This window comes from Vulpes lagopus, chromosome 4, assembly GCF_018345385.1.
Source record: "Vulpes lagopus strain Blue_001 chromosome 4, ASM1834538v1, whole genome shotgun sequence".
Classification (NCBI taxonomy): Eukaryota; Metazoa; Chordata; class Mammalia; order Carnivora; family Canidae; genus Vulpes; species Vulpes lagopus.
This window is the reverse complement of record NC_054827.1, coordinates 107,213,440-107,232,007: the sequence shown is the minus strand read 5'-3', so window position 1 is coordinate 107,232,007 and position 18,568 is coordinate 107,213,440. Positions and strand designations below refer to the sequence as shown.

At 48.2% G+C, this 18,568-nt stretch overlaps 1 protein-coding gene and 1 long non-coding RNA gene across 3 annotated transcripts in view; one reads left to right on the top strand and one right to left on the bottom strand.

Annotated features, from left to right (window-relative positions):
- Positions 1-9,341, bottom strand: part of RGMA (repulsive guidance molecule BMP co-receptor a) — a 44,719-nt gene extending 35,378 nt beyond the window's left edge. The window contains exon 1 of one of the 2 annotated variants that reach the window (XM_041752844.1): positions 8,965-9,341. In XM_041752844.1, the coding sequence (XP_041608778.1) occupies positions 8,965-8,978 (14 nt within the window). In that variant the 5' untranslated portion in view covers positions 8,979-9,341. Of the gene's footprint in view, positions 1-5,206; positions 5,343-8,964 lie in introns of those variants that run through there. The other variant, XM_041752846.1, reaches the window with a different exon arrangement.
- Positions 1,361-8,575, top strand: LOC121489613. The gene is made up of 3 exons (XR_005987370.1): positions 1,361-3,599; positions 5,446-5,508; positions 7,065-8,575. It is a non-coding gene; the product is annotated as an uncharacterized LOC121489613 (long non-coding RNA).
- Positions 9,342-18,568: the final 9,227 nt, after the last annotated feature.

Below are 18,568 nucleotides of genomic sequence, written 5' to 3'. Positions count from 1 at the left end.
AATTGAGCTCACAAAAGGGATTTACAGATATATGGACAGATTTCATCCTTTCCTCTTCTTGGATTTCCATTCCTCTTGAAAGATGCTTATTCCATCCTCTCTCATTTCGAAGTCAGACCACTTATGTTCACCCCCCACTTACACCACAGAAGGTTGGTAAGCCGCCAGAGGTCACCTGGACGGCTTGGTGGCAGAGTGGAGTACGGGTGACTCCTGGCGGTCACGCCACCTCTGATGAGCTCACCAACTCCTTCCCAGGCACAGAGATGTCAGGTCTTCCCTCTGCCTCTACTAATCCTACTTCCCCTCCTGTGCTCATCCTCTTGCTTAGACTCCCTTGGTGATCCCTGCCTACCGAGGCTGGGCTGGAGCCCTCCTTCCTGCTTACCTGCTAACAGTTTCTGGGGGCGCATTTCCATGGTGTTTGGATCTGAGCACCCCCTCCCACCTTGTCTCACCTCCCTTCTTGACTTCTGAGTTTCTCAGTAAACTCTTGAGGCAGCCTACATTTTTTCTTTTGAGGCTTCTCGCGTCTCTCCCTCTGGGGATTACAGACTAGCGTATAGTTGGAAGTTTCATATATTAAAGTGTCCCCTCACTTTTCTTGTGAGCCTCATGACTGTGACTCTGGAGCATACTTACCACCTGGTCTACAACTCACAAATTCTTCTGCCTACAAAGCCAGTATGAAAATGACAGTATCTGTGCATTGCTTAATTGTCAGTGTGGAGACTGAGACTTCTGAGACATTGCGGTGGATCTGGAGAAAGCAAGTGGCCCAGGCTTTGGGGCGGCTTCACCTCTGCATGCTCTGTCCTGTCTCTGGACCCTCAGCTCTGCACATGGCAGAATCATGGCCCAGCTGCCCCGGGGTCCCGGGAACCCCTGTTGGCTCTGTCACTAACTGGCTTTGCCCACACCTGACTCCAAGGAGCCATTCTGAGGCCTCATCTGGAACATTTCTGGGTTTTCCAGGTAAAAATGTGGCCGAGCTAGTAGGAAATGTTATTTGAAGAGTGACACTTTCATGTTTTAGTGTCACCATGAAATTCTTCAGCAAGGATCCTCAGCAGTACCACTGTACACCTGAAACCATGGCTTAAAAACATTTAATAATCTTTCTTTCTTTCTTTCTTTCTTTCTTTCTTTCTTTCTTTCTTTCTTTCTTTCTTTTCTTTCTTCTTTCTTTCTTTCTTTTTCTTCTTTCTCTTTCTTCCTTCCTTCCTTTCTCCTCCTCCTCCTCCTCCTCCTTCTTCTTCTTCATTTATTTTATTTGAGAGAAAGAGAGAGTGGGGGGAAGGGCAGAGGGAGAGAATCCCAAGCAGACTCCCTGCTGAGTGCAGAGACGCACATGGGATTCAGTCCCATGACCCTGAGAATATGACCTGGGCTGAAACCAAGAGCTGGATGCTTAATCAACTGAGCCACCCAGGGGCCCCAGTACCTTCTTGTTTTAAAGAAACTTTTGGGTACCCATACCAAGACACACCAGGTTCCTGTAATGGAGAACAGACCACCCAGTGTTTACTTCTCCCCATTCCAGTAAGTACTGGGGAGAAGAACCAGCTTGGAACCATTTATCCACCAAATGGCAACTGTTTGAACTGACAGTGAGTCTGTCTCTCTCAACCAGCAGAAGGCTGGAGGATTTGGATTAATGAACAATTTGGTGCCAAGCACAAATACCATAGACATTTAGCAATAGAAACAGATAACCAAGTTATTCATCAAATTCAAAACTGTTTAGAATGGCTAATGCAAAGCTGAAATAAAGAGGATCTCTGGGCTGATGGGAGGTGGGGAAAAATGCCAATGCAGAAACATTGAACAAATGTGTCGCTTTATGGGACATCCACTCCCCCCCCCCCCCCCAGCATTGTTTTCTCTTTTAAATCTGTCAGAGGCTTCACTTGGACACGAGAGAGTCAACACAGCATGCCGGCTAAGAACACGCAGTCTGAACACCGGCTCTCCTTAAATCTCAGTTATCTCATCTGTAAAGTGGTGATATGCTTTAGCTCCCTACAAGTATTACTAGGAGGATTAGATGAGTTATTATATGCCCACACTTTTGAGAACACACACTTGGCATAAAGTGAGTGCTGGTAAGTAGCTGACAATATTAGTTTTACATCATGGGCAAGAACTGGTGTTTGGATTAGAACATAGTGTCTATTGTGCACCAGATTCTGCTGGAGCCTTTGTCTGTGTGGGCACAGAGGGGAAATCTGCAGAATTCTCCAGGGACTCCTGGATACCCCTGACTCCTGCGTGGGTTCTAAGTGCATTACCAGTGACACTCAAGTTCTCTTGAGTGGCCACTATGCGGCAGACTCCCATATAACTGTTGAGTTGTCTCAACTGTGTCATGGGAACAGCTGTCTTCATTTCATAAAGGAGGACATTGAAACTCTGGGAGATTAAGTGACTTGTTCAAGGTCACTAAAAAAAACAAAAACAAAAACAAGAACAAAAAACCAAGGGCAGGGAGAGCCTCACACCCTGGCCTTATGATGCTGAGTTTAGTGTTTTTCCCCACCAAACCACAGCTGCTTCTCATCTTCATCTGGGGTTTACTTTTTTCAGTTAATCAAATAATATTTCCCACTTATAGAATAGCTGGTTTTGTGTTTGAAATGAGAATATAGGTGTGGGGAATGTGCACCTGCTGGCTCAGTTGGTACAGTATGTGACTCTTGATCTCACGGCTGTGAGGCTGAGCCCCACGTTGGAGTGTGGCCTACCTCAAAAACCAAAAAAGAATACAAGAAATGAGGATGTATTTGGAGATAGCTGTTTTCCAGAAATAAACACAAATTTAAAAATGTTTTAAGAAAAGAACAACTTCCCTGAACAATCTCCTCCAGCCTCTTTAAGATTTAGGCAGTTGGAATAGTTATAGAATTCCTCTTCTTTCTTTGGGGTATTAAATGGTATTTTTAGGTCAAGTTTTCATAGAATGTTTACTTGGACGTAGCCTCTGAATGATGAAGTAAATGTTACACAACAAGATGTTTAGGTAAAACTATCTGGAGTTATTAATTCATTGCTGTCCTTTCAAACCACAAGCCATTCGAACCCTGTCTCAAATTCAAAACTAGTGTGCTTCTGCCCCTAGAGATTGGTCACTGCCTCAGAAAGGGAAGGCTTGGGTGCCATCTTGGCTTGGGTGTGCTTTATCCTCATTGACTCCTGGCCCAGGCTCAGGAAAGGTAATATATTTCTAACTACGCCTGAAGTAGATTCTGCCAATAGCATCCATTTACTCATAAAGAAATCAGACACTTGGGAGCTTAGAGATCGCAGCAGAGAAAAATAAAAGCAAGCTAAAACCCTCACAGCCGAGGAAAGGGTGGCAGCTGGCTTTACCTTACCATATGCTCTTGAGATACTTAAAGACACATTTTGAACTCAGTATTCTGAAATGTGAATATCAAACTGCTTGGCTGCACTAAAGGATGTGAAGCAACATAAGTAATTAATGTCCCACGAATCCCTTGTTCTGGAACAAAATGACCTGCCAAACGTAACAGTGAGGGGTTACTGGCAGGTCCGGACCCGCTGAGGGGAGGCCATTGTGAACCTCATAGTGCCTACAGGTAAGCCTGGTCTCTAAACTCTACCTTTCTTGTTGCTTTGCCTCTCTTGCATAAATGGAAGCCAATCTGAGAAAATGTAATATTTATTTATTATTATTATAAATATAATAAATTATATTTATGCTCTACCTCTTTCCATATGGACATTAAATTAAATTTAACTGAAAGTATATTATATGCCCACACTTTCAAACAAACATTAATTCTTATTGTTTCCAAAGTACCAATTGTTTTGAGGAAACCCTATAGTGTTTATGATTCTGTGAAAGAGATATGCATTTCCATGTGTTTTTCTGTTATGAGACTCTGTCAAATTATCACTTGTTAAGGAGAGCACAGGGTGCTGGATGGTGAGCCATGGTTCAAAGGTAGACTACAGGAGAAATTGAAATAGAGAAGTTTATTATTAACAGATCCTAAAGGAAGAGCATGGCACACACTTGGAGGGACCCCATGGAGTCGGGGTCAAGGGAGAGTGCAGAGACAGGCTGGACCGGGGCTCAAGCCTTTATTAGGGTCCACGGGTAGAGCGTTTGAGGGTTTCTGTGCTAAGGCCAGATTGGTCAATTCAAAACAAAAGAGTGGGTTTTTGGTGAGCCCCATGAGGGTCTTTTCTAAGAAGCGCGTCAAGGGACAGCCCTGGGAGTCAGGGGAGACTCTTTATCACAAAGGCCATTGTGGAAGTCATTAGGACTTATATTTGCTTGGGACTCTGTGGCTGCTGTCCAGGGCATGCACTTGACCAAGGGGCTATGATCGATTTAAAATCCCCCCAACAAAACGGCTGCAGAGGTAGCAACACCATGGTGTAGCTTAAGCTCTCAGCAGCTCAAGGGAGATGTTCCTGTGAGAGCAGTCTCTTCTCCAGGATGCCAGCATTAGGCGCTGAAAATGCACACTGGCAGCAAATCTCAAAGTCACATTTGCCCAGCAGGTGTTTTCTGAGCAAGCCTCCCAGATTGCCAAGTAATATGGCATCCATCCCGTCAGGAGGTAACCAGCAACACCTTGTGATCGCAAAAGAGGATTAGACTTTGAGAGAGAGCATAGAACTTTGTGGAAGCACCTGGCACAATGAGGCATCGTGGTTTTTAAACAGCTAACTGGCTGGGCAGAGACACACCATGGCACAGATGAGCCAAATGTGTAAAAGTGGAGTGCCTGCCTTGTGGCCGACGACGCCTCTGACATGAATGTTTAGGAGGCCATAATGGTAAGTCTTTGTATGCCGGTGTGCTTCCACCTGAGCTCCTTTCAAAAAGTCACCAAGCAAGACAAAAGTCCTCACCGTGCCAAAAGAGGGTGAAAAATTGTTTGGGCCCATCTTCAGAAGAATGGTGTGCTGAGAATAAAGAATAAATGGTACTGAGATGTTTCTTGAGGATGTGGCCAGGATCTCTGTGTTCAGGAGGGCAGAAGAGCTGAGCATTATCAGGAAAGAGGGCAAATTGCTGCTATCAGCCAGGCAAGCTGCTGCAAAGACCTTGAGTAGGAGAGTTCCCGAGGATGGAAAAATAAAACCCAAGTTGCAGCCATGGGGGCTGGTAACCCCTAAACAATGCCTCCCAGATACAAATCAATACGTTTTAGGGCATTTTTACTCCTACCTGCTGATCTCTGCTCTGCCCTGTGGAGGCTGCGGAATCTATAGGCCTTGATGTACCTGACAGGCGATGGAATCTTTTGTTTCCAAGTTTTTGCCAGATTTTTCAGACTCTGGCAAATCTAGTATCCCGATTCTAGAAAGTTCTTCATTTTGCAGCGCTGCTTTAAACAGACAATTGATAAACAAGAAATAAACTCACTGGACTCTTTGTTTTTTTTTTTTTTTTTCCTGCATAAACAGTGTTTGCTACACTTTAATTCTTCACCCTCCTACTCTGGACGTGATAATAATTTTATAAGACAAGTAAGTACAGAGGGCATTTTTATATTCGTCAAAGTAGCAGTGACTTTAAATTTTTTAAATGAGGCTATGAAAGGTATTTGCATTTGCTTTGTTAATCTCTGCCCCAGTTTCAAAATGCCTTCTCACTGCCCTTAGAATTAGAAAAACTTTCACATGTCAGCAGGCATTCTTGCCTCAAGACCCCTCGGCTCTACTCATAGGGTCACACCTAGCTAAGAAACTGGGCATCCTTTTAAAACACGTTTATTCATCACCAAGGAAACTGACTTCGGCCTGACCTTGTATGCACAATCGAGTAAGGCAGTCCTTAGTTTTTCCACTGTCCTGTTCATTGCTCCTTCCTACCTCTATTGCTATGAAAGGATCGGAGGCTGAAATTCCACTGTCATTTGGTCAAAAAGGAGTCTGTCCTTTGCATAGAGCTGGATACCAGACAGGTGGGGGAGCCTGGAGCCTCCCTTCTTCGGGGCAAATTTATGTTATGTCCTTCGAATGAATAAACAATGGCTGTTGTCTGAAAGGCAACACCATTCTCCTTAAAGAGCCACAGAAACACCCAGAGTCGCTTAAAAGTTATTTGAAATTACCTCTGGGATATTATAAGTCAGGTTCTAGAACAATGATCTTTATGGAGTGGTGCCTTGTTTTCATAGAACCAAGAGATTGAAATGAGCCTGCACTGGTTTCCAGTGATCCCAGATCGTTTATGCTCAGTTTCACTTGGGTACATCCCCGTCTCTTTTCCCTGGATGGTAGACTTCTCAAGAGATTGGTGATCCTACCACTTAAGGCATGACCACATTTGGGGGCCACACTTGGTAACAGCAAGTGCTTTGAGTTTATTTTTTATTTATTAAAGATTTTATTTATTTATTCATGAGAGACACAGAGAGAGACAGAGAGAGAGGCAGAGACACAGGCAGAGGGAGAAGCAGGCTCCATGCAGGGAGCCTGACGTGGGACTCATCCTGGGTCTCCAGGATTGCGCCCTGGGCTGAAGGCGGCGCTAAACCGCTGAGCCACCTGGGCTGCCGAAGTGCTTTGAGTATAATTCATTTGGTAGCAAGGTCAAAGGGGAAACGGCACTTTTGACTTGCAGAACCTGAGCTATCCTGCTCTGGACATGAGTGTCTTTAGAGAAATGGAAATGCCAGCACCTGTTCTGGTGAGCAGCAGTGTGACAGTGGCTTGAAAAAACTTCCTGTCCCAATGTTAGGGATGTTGAGTACCTATTCATTTTACTTTGCATCTTCTAAGAATTCCTGTATTTGGCCCATCCCAGGGTGGCCAAAGGGCCAAGTCAAGGGTCCTGTCAAATAGGACCTGTTCCTGGCTCCATTCTGTGTTATGACACACCCTGGGGGGAAAGCAGTCATCATGCCTTGTAAGGGGTTTCTAAGCAAAGGTCAGAGAATAAGTCATCCTTGAATAAGATGCCAGGTTACCGCAAGACCCTTTTTGTTACAAATCTGGTTATTAAATAGACACTTGCAGGGGTAGAGACAACAACGGGGGAGGCAGATCCGCCACCCACCAATCCATGTCTATATCCACAGATACCCAGGAGCTGTCTATCACCTGGGAGGGAAATGGTAGGCGTGAGGCTATTGTTAAAAGGAATCTGGGACCTCCCTCACCACCACCACCACCACCACCACAGCAAAGAGGACTGCAAGGGGGCAATGGTCTTCACCACAAGGGGACCACCATGCTGCTCTCCAAGGAACCAGCGTATCCCTTAGTACTGGGAGAATCCGCTCATTGCTAATATCATCCTGCCTGGAAGGTGGCAGCAAAAACCAGCCACGGAGACTGTGGAGTCCGCCTGGATGGGTGGGTGCCCCACCCAGAGCCTTTGTCCGCTCTGCTTGTCACCCAGCAAAGTCATCCCCCCTCATCTTTTACTGGGGACCCCTAGCCCTCATAGAGGGGGCTTGCCTGGCACCTGCTATGGCAGTGGAACATCAGGAGACCCTTTATATGTGTTTAAAATTTTTCATTTTGGTGTACTGTCCTGTCCCTGCACAGATTGGCAGGAGGTCCTTTCCCAACTCGTCCTTCAGTTGCCCTTCACCGCAGATCTCTTTCCTAGGGGTCATGGCTCAAGATCTGCCTGAAAAATCACCCCTCTGTGATGCACTGGAGAAGAGAAAGAGGTCCATGCATCGTTTGTTTTTTTGTTTTGTTTTGTTTTGTTTCTACAATAGATGGTCGAACGACGGGGATCCACTTAGCTGGCAGGTAACATTTTATGTTTTTGCTAGTGGCCCCTAACGCCAGATGGAGAAGGTGATGGATCTCCTGCCCCGCAGTACAACCTGCAGTGCTGTCCCTTGAGCTTGGCGCGCTGAGCTGGGGGTGTCGGGCCGCTCCCGCTCAACCAGACTGTGGAGACCCTCAGGACGACTCTTCCCAGGAGGAGCGCATCCCGCCTCTCTACCTGGGGCTGGATGGAGTCTCCTCACTTTGAGGACACACAACTTCGTTGCCTAAAAGGGACGCGCGGCTCGCCATCCCCGCTAGATGGCGCGACTTGCCCTGCTCCGTCCGCGAGGCACCCGATTTATTAAATAAACACAATTCAACGCCTTCCGAAACCACGCCACATACTAGCAACTCGCAGGCTCCTATTAAAAATCTCAATCTGGGGGAACGGATTGTGCCTCCGAGCAAATCTAACGCAATTTCACGAGCGGGATGCAACCCAGAATTGCAACCTAGCGTCCCTTCCCTCCCGTCGGCCCTCCCCTGAATGCACCTGTGCCCCGGCTTCAGCTGGTTCCCTGGCGGAGCCCCGGCGCGAGCCGGGCGTGGAGCCGCGTCCGTGCCCCGCCGCCACGCCGTCCCCTCGGGAGCGCCGGGGCCCCTCGGGACTCCGATCCCCGAGCACACACCAAGTCCCGGACCCTCCCGCGCTCCGGTGCGCGCGGTTCTAGGGACCGCTCCGACCCGGGTGCAGACCGAGCAGCGCCCAAGCCCCCGGGAGCAGGCGCTCGTCTCGCGACCGTGCTGCCGGGCAGGCTGCCAGGCGGGAGCAGGAGGAGGGGGCCCGGGGCAGCCGGGCCAGTGGGGGTGCACGGCGGGTCGGCCCTCGGCCCGCTCCGTCCCGCGCCGGAGAGGGGTGACGCGCGGCAGGACCGAGCTCCGGCCCGCACACGGCCGAAGGGGCGCTCGCCGGCTCGCCCCAGCACGAGCACGCGCCGCCGGCGGCCCGCGGAGAGCATCTCAGGGAGAAAGCGCGAATACTAAGCCACAGAAACTTTACTGCTGCCAAGAGCTAGAGCGGTCGAGGCGCAGCAAAGCTCCGAATCTGGGCGAGCGGCGAGCAAGCGGCGAGCAGGACGGGAGCCAGACGGGACGCGGGGCTGGGGGCTCCGCACTGCCGTGGCCCCGCGGGTGCCGGGGCGCCTCGGGGACGTCGGAGCCGCGTCCGCCCCGCTCCCGGCCCGCGCTTACCTTGGCGGCTGCATGGGCCCCTGCGGCCCGCGGGGGGTGGCGCTGGCGGGGCTGCGCGCGGAGAGGGGGCGCGGGGCGCGGGGCGCCGCCCGTGGGCCCCGGGGCAAGTGGGAGGGGCTGGGCCGGCGCTGCTCCCCGCCGCCCCGGCCGGCTCAGCAGCGGCCCCGGGCGCGCCGCCTGCTCCCGGGCTGCATGCCTGCGAGCGCCTGGAGGAGCCGGCCCGGGAGCCAACGGCCCGCGCTTCCGCAGCCCAGAGGCTCGGGCGGCACAGCCCGCGCTCGGAGACAACTGCGGAGCCGGGCAGCTCGGGCCAGCCCCCTCCCAGCCCCCTCCCCCGCCCGGCCCCCGCCCGGCCCCCGCCCGGCCCCCGCCCGCCGCCGAGCGCGTCGCGAGGTTCGTTTGCGCGCGAGGGGAGGGGGCGGGCCGGGCGCCCCGGGCGCGGGCGGGGGGCGAGCGCGGGCGCGGCTGGGGGGAGGGGACGCGGGCGGGGGCGGGGGCGGGGTGGGGTGGGGTGGGGTGGGGGCCGCGCTCTCAGGGCCCCGCCCCGCCCCGCCCCGCCGCGGCCGCACCTCCCGCACCCGCTCGGGTTGGGCGGCGGTTCGCGCGCGGTAAAGTCAAGACCTGCCGAGGTGCCCCGGCAAGGCGGGCGCGGACCGCGAGCGCGGCGACCCTCGGGGCGCCTCCAACTTTCCAAATTTCCCGCTGGGATGCTGCGGGGGGCACGTTTTCCACCTTCAGTTCTGGGCTGGTCAATCCGGAGTTACTCTGAGCTTTCTGCAATGGACAGTTCCATCCAGAAGAAACGCTTCTGCTCCCTGCGGAGAAGCACCTTTGTTCTGTTGAGATGTTAGTTTTGTTTATGATTTTCTTGGAAGTAACACACACACACACACACACACACACACACATATGCATTAAATCTATATGCGTATTGAATGTGTCACACACCAGTACGTTCTTGCGTACGATTCTCCACAACCCAGGCGTGTGTAGAGTAAGAAGACCGTATCACATCCCCTCCCCATTGCAGCAGCTCCCCAGAGGTAACCTTGGGTCAGACTGTGATCCTCTGCGGTTCTTGCGAGTCCTTGCTTTTCCGTGCAAGCGCACAGACTGCAAGTGGATTCTCACGGGCTTTTCAAGGCTTTCAGAAGAATGTTTTACCGCGCAGCGCAGGCACACACATCAGCGAGGACAGCGGTAAATCCCCAGAGGCTTCGGGCATCCAGGGAAAGATCCTCGCAGGGCAACAGTAAAAAGCCACCCAATCGCCATGTGCAAATCTGAAACCCCAGCTGGGGCGTGAAGTCAGCCTAAACACACAGCTCACGCCCAAATTAGCATTGCACGGTTAGAGAGATTTGCCAGTGCGTTTTAGACGGGGTTATGACCTTCCCGTTCTTACTGAAAACAAACTGTCTTGGATTTTGATATGATGAGAACTTGGATTTGCAAAATGAAGAGGTATCATCCACATTAAAACACGATCGTTATTTATGCTTGTGGTCTAGAAGGATGTGGTTTTAACTGAATATTCTGCGTTTTATTGGCCAAATGTATTGAAATAATCTATGGTGGGGATGTAAATAAAATCCATGTGATTTAGCAGGAAGGGATTAGATATTGGGATGGCCGGTTTCTATAATTAGCCCTGACCTTGGGCAAGACATGGAGCTCTGCTGGGCCTTAGGTTCTTCAGGAATAAATGGAGTTGTACTAAGTGTGTACGTGTGTGTGCATGTGCCGGCACCCCCAGCTGGCGTGTGTGTGTGTGTGTGTGTGTGTGTGTATGTGTGTGTATGGGGGGGGGGGGCTCCAGACCTAAAAATGGGTGAATAACTAATCTCTCCCCACATTCATATTTCAGCCCAACTCCAATATCTCTTCTTTAGAGAATGGCTCTCCCAGCACCCCATGCTTTTCCTGCCAAACACTGATCTCACTTCTCAGTAATGTATTTCTTAGGCTGACCTTTCCATAAGTGTAGGCCTCTCCCACCAGACCATAAGCACCGTGAGGGCAGGTCCTCATTGCATCCCCAGCGTCTGGCATGTAATAGCATCTACAAGAATCTCTGATTATCACCCAGATGGTGGATTTCATACTGCTCTTCCAAATTGCTTGGTGTTGGCAAAAGATCTGTTAAGTGGAAACATCTCGTTTTAAAATGAAGCCTTTGGAGAGCACCCAGCAGGGTTTTCCCACGTTGGGGGACCAGCAGTTCACTGACTCGATGAGGACAGACAATTCTTAACTCAACCACAGGCAGTAGAGGCAGCCAATATTTACCTCGATGAGCGTGGGCTCCTATGGAGAAGACAACGAATATTAATGCTGCTCATTAAGTATTTGATTAAGTTGGAACTGTGCATAGGTAGTTGCAATCCACACGAGTGCTCAGAGGTAAATGAGACCATGGGGTGTGTTTAGGGTGCAAATTAACAAATGTACATGCTTTCAACCAACAATCTAGCAGCATTCCTAATATAAAGCTCTGGGGGAATGCTTGTCTTTCTTTACTGCAGAGGGCCTGAATTCTTTAGAAATAGGAATAGGAAATAGACTAACCTGGGTTCAAGTGTTAAGAAAAAAGGTAAGGCCATTGAGAAAAAAGGGGTGGGGGAACGAATGCCTAACGCAGTGCAAGAGCCATGTTCCTATTAGTTTCTCTATCGTCCTGCGCACAGACAAGGAAAAGGCCAAGGGAAAGGTTACAATCTGGCCTCACATTTGTATAGGAAAATGGGAGAGCTGGGGCTTCCACCCTGTCTTGGACACTCTTTCCTTTTGTCTCTCTCTCTGTTTCTGTTTTTTTGTCAGGAATATGTGCAGTGGCTGGATCCCTCTCCACGCCCCTTCTGGAAGTCCTTACATTATGGGGCGAGCTTTCGCCTGGAGAGAAGGGCGCAGGGTCAGTGGGGCTGCTGGGCTCGATCTGTAGGAGGAGGCATCACACCCAGCGCAGAGGGAGCCGGTACTACCAGGGTATGGGGCAGTTTGCTGTCTCTGGCTGCTTCAGATGAGGGGTGGCGCCTGCTGGCCAGGCATGCACCCGCAGAAGGTGGATTCCTGGTGGAACTGTTTGAGGAATTCTCCCAGCAGATGGCACAATGAGAAGCCAATTGGCAGAACTCTTCACTTAGGGCTAGCAGTGGGGCTGTCCCTTTGGATTGGGGGGGGATCACCCCATTATGTTTTCCTGGGTAAGTGCAGGTTCAAAAGTAAAAGACAGCTTAAAGGAGAAGCAGGTCAGAAGGTCTCAGAGTAGCCTGTTAAAGAAGGAGGGGCTGTCTTATGCCCCACACTTGGCCTCAGTGAGACGCCACAAGGGAAAGGGTGCTGGAGACTTGCTTGTTTTGCACAGACAGAAAGAAGCTGCTCAAGCTGGAAGGCTCCCAGAGGCATTGTCTACTCTTACAAATCCGGCGCGCTTGGTGTCAAGAAGCTCCTCCACAGCCGGTGTTGTGCTGGACCCTGTAGCAGGCATTTACTTAAGGAACATAGCCTCCACCCTTCAGGCATTTGCAGTCTGGTGGGAAGGCTGCGTGGCGTGGGCGAGGGGGGTTGTTGTGTGTGCCTGAGCATGGACATGTAGGAGTCGACACTGCAAGGTAGAGGGGAACAAGAACAAAAAGAAAGTAAGTGCAAATACAAGGTCATGAGATTTAGGAGTTAGGTTGATTGCTAGTTGGAAGGAATACCTTGTGGAAGAGGTATCCCTTGAGATGGTTTCTGATAGATGGATCTGAGTTTCATGTGTGGGTGAATGGGAAAGAAGGTGAGTATTCCAGGCAGAGGAATCACATGAAAAAGGCATTGAGATGGCAAAAGGTGGGTAAGTTCAATAAGGAGTGATTAAATCTAGTTGGAATGTGGATACTGGAGAAGAGACGTGATAGAGAAGGGAGTTTAGGGCCATACTGTGGACGACTTTGGTTGCAGAATGAGCAATAGGGAGCCAGCGAGGGTTATTGAGCAGATGCAGAATGATTCAACTAAAGCTGCACTTTTGGTAGGTCAATAGAAGATGGTTTGGAAAAATAGGAGGTGTGAGGCCAGCAGAAGACCCTAATAATCTTGGCACAATGTTATCGAGAGTGTAACTTAAGGTGCTAAGGGGATATGGGAAAGTAGGGACTGATGGAAGACCCAGATGCTTCATTGGGAGATAGGGGGGTATCAAAGTGTCAGAGGGAGTAAGTGCTCATTACAGAGACCAGGAGGTCATGAGGAGAAGCTTGGAAGGAGTAGGGGTGGATGAACATTGGACCAACCATCATAGTCTCAGCATGGGAGGGAGCCTCAAAAATGAAAACATTACTTGATTTTCCATTTGATATTATGTCCATGTGTTGAAGCTAAAAACACAGTGCCTGTGCCCATCATAAAAAGAAGGCCTAATTAATTCACTGGCCCTCTTTCCTCTAGGCCAGTCATTTGCTGTCTAATGGTAATGGTCATAATCAACACAAGTGAAGGATTTTTTTGTTTTGTTTTGTTTTTTGCTTTTTTTTTTGGTTTAATTTTTAAATTTTTGTTAAAGAAGTGAATTATTAGCCTCAGGAATAAAAAGCAAATAAGGCAGTCCTTCACAGTCGTTTATGAATTTGGACAACAGAAGAAGGTGACTGGAAAGCAGACTTTTCCAGAAGGCCTTGACTGTGCTTTGCTGGCTGCTTTAGCCATGAGAATAGTTGGAAGGTTTAGACAGCCACAGTTGCAGGAGAACAGCTGGAATGTGGTCAGCGAGCATATCTACCCGCCCCACAACAGCACCCACAGAAGCCTGTCCTTGACAATTTAGAAACCTTGAGGCCAGCTGGCGTGCTGTGTTCCTTCATGGTGACTTGGTGAAGAGGGCAGGCTTGCTGACTTCTTTATCTCGAGGCAGGATCAGCCTGGGTTTTGTTTTGCAGTCATTGACTGAGTGCCAAGCCTGCCAGAACATTCTCTATGTGTTTTAGGTGCTTCCTCAGTCCTCATAACACTCTATGGGGTGGGTATAAGTATCCATATTTTATAGGGAACTGAGGTTCAAAAAAGTTAAGCGAGTTGATGAGTGTATAGTAGAGTCAGGATTGGAATCCACATCCATCTGAATCCTAAACCAGTGCATTTCCCACTAAACATGTGGCCCCCTTTTACTTACTGTCCTTTCCCTACCTTTCCTGATGGGCTTATGCCAGAAATGCCTACACTTGCCACTCTGGGGAACAAGCTTGTGCTCCACTACTTATAGCGCTGTCAAAGCTGGTGGAGTATGACCTTCAGCCAAATGCACCCAGTGTCCACAGATTGTTTTCCTAGTGGACTTGGAGAGCTTTGTCAGTTTTGCGAACCACGGAGAAGTGTAGGGAGATCCTGGGCTTATTTCAGTATTCAGTGGAACTTACTATGAAGTAACTGAGTCACACATTTCTGGGGATCTTAAAATTGGTCTCTAAATTTGGACCTTTTGGGAAGTAAGCTCACAGGCTGATATAAACAAATTCTCATAGTAATCAACTAGGGTTTTTGGCTTGCTCCCTGACTAACCCACCACATTTAAAAAGTAATTGATTCATTAACATATGAGACCCAGATCCCACAGACTGGCCTCTCTGGAACAAGCTCAATTCAATAATTAACCACCCCCCCCTAAAAAAAATCTTTTCCCAGCAGATCTAATATTAGATTGCATGATTTTAAAATTTCACTCTATCAATTGTTAAACATTTATTAAGAAAGAGTATAAAACTTAAAATATTTTTATAAATAATGGCATGTAAAACAAAATCTTTCACACATGGTTGCAGTCTTGTTGATTTTGGTTTTCAACTTAAACTCAGTTTTAATTTTTTTTTAAAGATTTTATTTATTTATTCATGAGAGACACAGAGAGAGAGAGGCAGGCAGAGACATATGCAGAGGGAGAAGCAGGCTCCACACAGGGAACCCGATGCGAGACTCGATCCTGGGACTGTGGGATCACGCCCTGAGCCGAAGGCAGATGCCCAACCACCGAGACACCCAGACATCCCTAATTTTTAATTTTAATTTTAATTTTTTAAAAAAGATTTTATTGGGATCCCTGGGTGGTGCAGCAGTTTAGCGCCTGCCTTTGGCCCAGGGCATGATCCTGGAGACCCGGGATTGAGTCCCACGTTGGGCTCCTGGTGCATGGAGCCTGCTTCTCCCTCTGCCTATGTCTCTGCCTCTCTCTCTCTCTGACTATCATAAATAAATAAAAATAAAAAAAATAAAAAAGATTTTATTTATTCATGAAAGAGAGAGAGGCAGAGAGGTAGAGACATAGGCAGATGGAGAAGCAGGCTCCCTGTGGGGAGCCCAATGTGGGACTTGATCCCAGGACCAATCTGGTCACAATCTGAGCCAAAGGCAGATGCTCAACCATTGAGCTACCCGGATACTCCCTTAATTTTGAAATTTTTAAAAGATTTATTTTAGAGAGAGAGAGTGTGTGTGTGCAAATGGGGATGAGGGGCAGACGGACAGAGAGAATCTCAAGCAGACTTCCTGATGAGCCTGGAGCCCAACATGGGGCTTGATCTCATGACCCCGAGATCATGATCTGAGCCAAAGTTAAGAATCAGATGCCCAATCAACTGAGCTACCCAGGCGCCCCTAAACTGGGTTTTGAAGGTATTGACTCTAGTCCACAGACTAGACAAATTCGACCATGGACCAGAGTGGGGAAACTCAAGCATCTATGTATTGTTTGGAGGTACTGTTTGAGGGGCTTAATTATTATTTAACAAAAGAAGCCACTGGTATTTAAAATATATGAATCATGTTGAGGTGATGTATTAGTTAAGGCAAGGCTGGACTGCTGTGTGAAGGGACCTGACAATAGCATGACTTGAAGATTAAAGTTGATATTTTTTCTCTCTCACATACCCAGGCCAGGTGAGCTTTCCAGACTGGTGGCAGACTTAGCACCACGTGGTCATTCAGGGATTCAGGTTCCTTCTGAGTCATTGTTCCACAATCCCTCCAAAGCCTTATTGTGATTGGCATAATTGAAGCTGGCTTACTGCCAAGCCTGGCTTGCAGCCTGTAGGAAGGGGAAAGAGTGCAGAGGAGCCACGGCTTCTGCTTGCATCATCATTTCTTCTAATGTTCCACTGGAGAAAGTTGTATGTCCACACCTAGCTGCAAGGGAAGCTGGGAAATTAGTGTAGTTAGGCAGCCATTGTGCTCCTTCTGTGTTACAAAGGAGCTGAAATTTCGGGGCTTACCTAGCCATATTTCTTACTCAACTAGCATTTGGGGATATGTTGGTAATCCAGCATGGCAGAGAGGAGGGCATACTGACTCTGGACCCCGAAGACCTGGGCTTGAGTCTCTGCCACTCTGAACTGGGCGGGCTACCTCATCCCTCTGAGCTTTGCTTGTTTCAACTGCTGTGCCATCCTGAAGGGCTGTGGGAGGATTGTAACACAGCAGGTGCTTGATGGCCTCAGTTGAGCTAGCAAGGAATGAAAACTAGCCGAGGTAGTTTGAGGAAAGGGAGATTTAGTTTACGGTGCCAGTCATCCCACAGAACCCAGAGGCAGGAGGTACAGATGAACCTTGGCAGGAAAGGACTGGAAGTGGAGCTGGAGGCATCTGAGGGGAGCCAGAAGAATGAAGGTGAAGTCTTCAGAGTCATCCATCCATTAGCAAATACTGTTGGTACTAACTCCATTCTTGTGCTTTTATTTATTATTTATTTTTTAAAGGTTTTATTTATTCATTCATGAGACACACACACACACACACACACACACACACACAGAGGCAGAGACACAGGCAAAGGGAGAAGCAGGCTCCATGCAGGGAGCCTGACATGGGACTTGATCCCAGGTCTCCAGGATCAGGCCCTGGGCCAAAGGCAGGTGCTAAACCACTGAGCCACCCAGGGATTCCCCCATTCTTGTCCTTTTAAATCTATTCTTTCTCACAGCAGCCAGAGTGAAGTTTAGTAACATTGATGCGATCATACTTCCTGTTTGAGACCTGGATTTCTTTCCATAGCACCTAGAATGACATCCCAGTTCCTTACTCTGGTTTACTAAACCCCACATGATCCAGCCCCTACCACCTCTCTGGCCTCATTGACCACTCTGCCTCTCTCTCACTTAGCTTTACCTACATGGTCTGGCTAGATCTAAACACGTCATCTAAAGCTTAGTCCTGGACCTTTGCACAAGCTGTTTTCTATGCCTGGACCACTCTACTTTATCCTTCTCTTATTCAGATTTCAGTTTAAAATTTGGAAACATCACTAGTACGTCAGCTACTCTAATTCCTTGCATAGCAGTTCTCACATTATGATAATTGTCTCACCAACTTATTTATTGTTATCCAATCCTCAGTCCCCATCATCCCAGTAAATGCAATCTTTATAAGAGTAGGAAATGATCCATCTTGATCTTTGATGCATTCTTCTTGCTTAGTAATATTTATTATTGAAATGATGAGTTAACACAAAAGAATGTACATTTACTATTCTTTCTTTAAAAGATTATTTATATGAGACAGAGAGAGATCACAAATGGGAGGAGGAGCAGAAGGAGAGGGACAAATAGATTCCATGCTGAGAATAGAGCCAGACGCGGGGCTGGATCTCACCACCCTGAGCTGAAATCAAGAATCGGGTGCTCAAACGACTGAGCCACCCAGGTGCCCCAACACTTCCTATGCTTGAAACTCTTTTATAACTTAACGGTATATTTTAAAATGCTTTCCCTTTCAACAAATGAACAGCTACCATATCATGTAAGCTTCCCCTGTTCGATCACTTAGGTATACCAAAGCAGATTTAATCAACTCCTGCTGTTGGGATATTTAGAGACCATCCTTACATAAAGATATCTCTGGACATTTTTCTTTTTTTTTTATATGACATTTTTCATTATTTCCTAGAATACATTTATGCAGGTGAAGTATTGGAGGATATGCGGGTTCCTGAGGTTTGCCCTGTAAATTAAAACTGGCTTCCAGAAAAACAGCCATTGTTTCTGTTTCTCCTAAGGGGTGGGTTTCCTCAGAACTTAGGAAGCAAGATCTATTGTAACATTATTTTGCCAATTGGATGCACTAAAAGTGCACTCACTGTATCACTCACCAAATCTCACTGTGTCAATTCACATTTTTAAAAAGTTACCAACGGTGCTAAATATTTTAGATCTATTTGCTGGCCCTTTGTATTTATGTCTTTTGTCTGTTTCTGATGGCCTGTCCACCCGCTTGTCCCCTTTTCAAAATGAGCTTCACCTCCCTATGTTATTTCTTGGTGGTCAGTTTCCTCTTTCATCCTCAGAGGCACATATTCAGGTGAGAGAATATTGGCAGGCGGGAAGGAAATTGATTCTCGCCTTGCATGCCAGTCTCCCAAGAGGCCTCATCCTTCCTCCCATTAGAATTTAAATTGGTCAGGGCCCATGCTAGAAACGTGCATTTGTGAAGAAATTCAACTGTGACTAAGAGGCCAGTGTGATACAACTCTGGTCACAGGCAGGTTCCCCTTTCAAAGGCTTCCAATCCCTTACAAATTGCTTTGGGATGACAAAGCCCCTCACCGCCTGCCTAGCACAGAGTTGGAGCATCAGGATCTTCATCA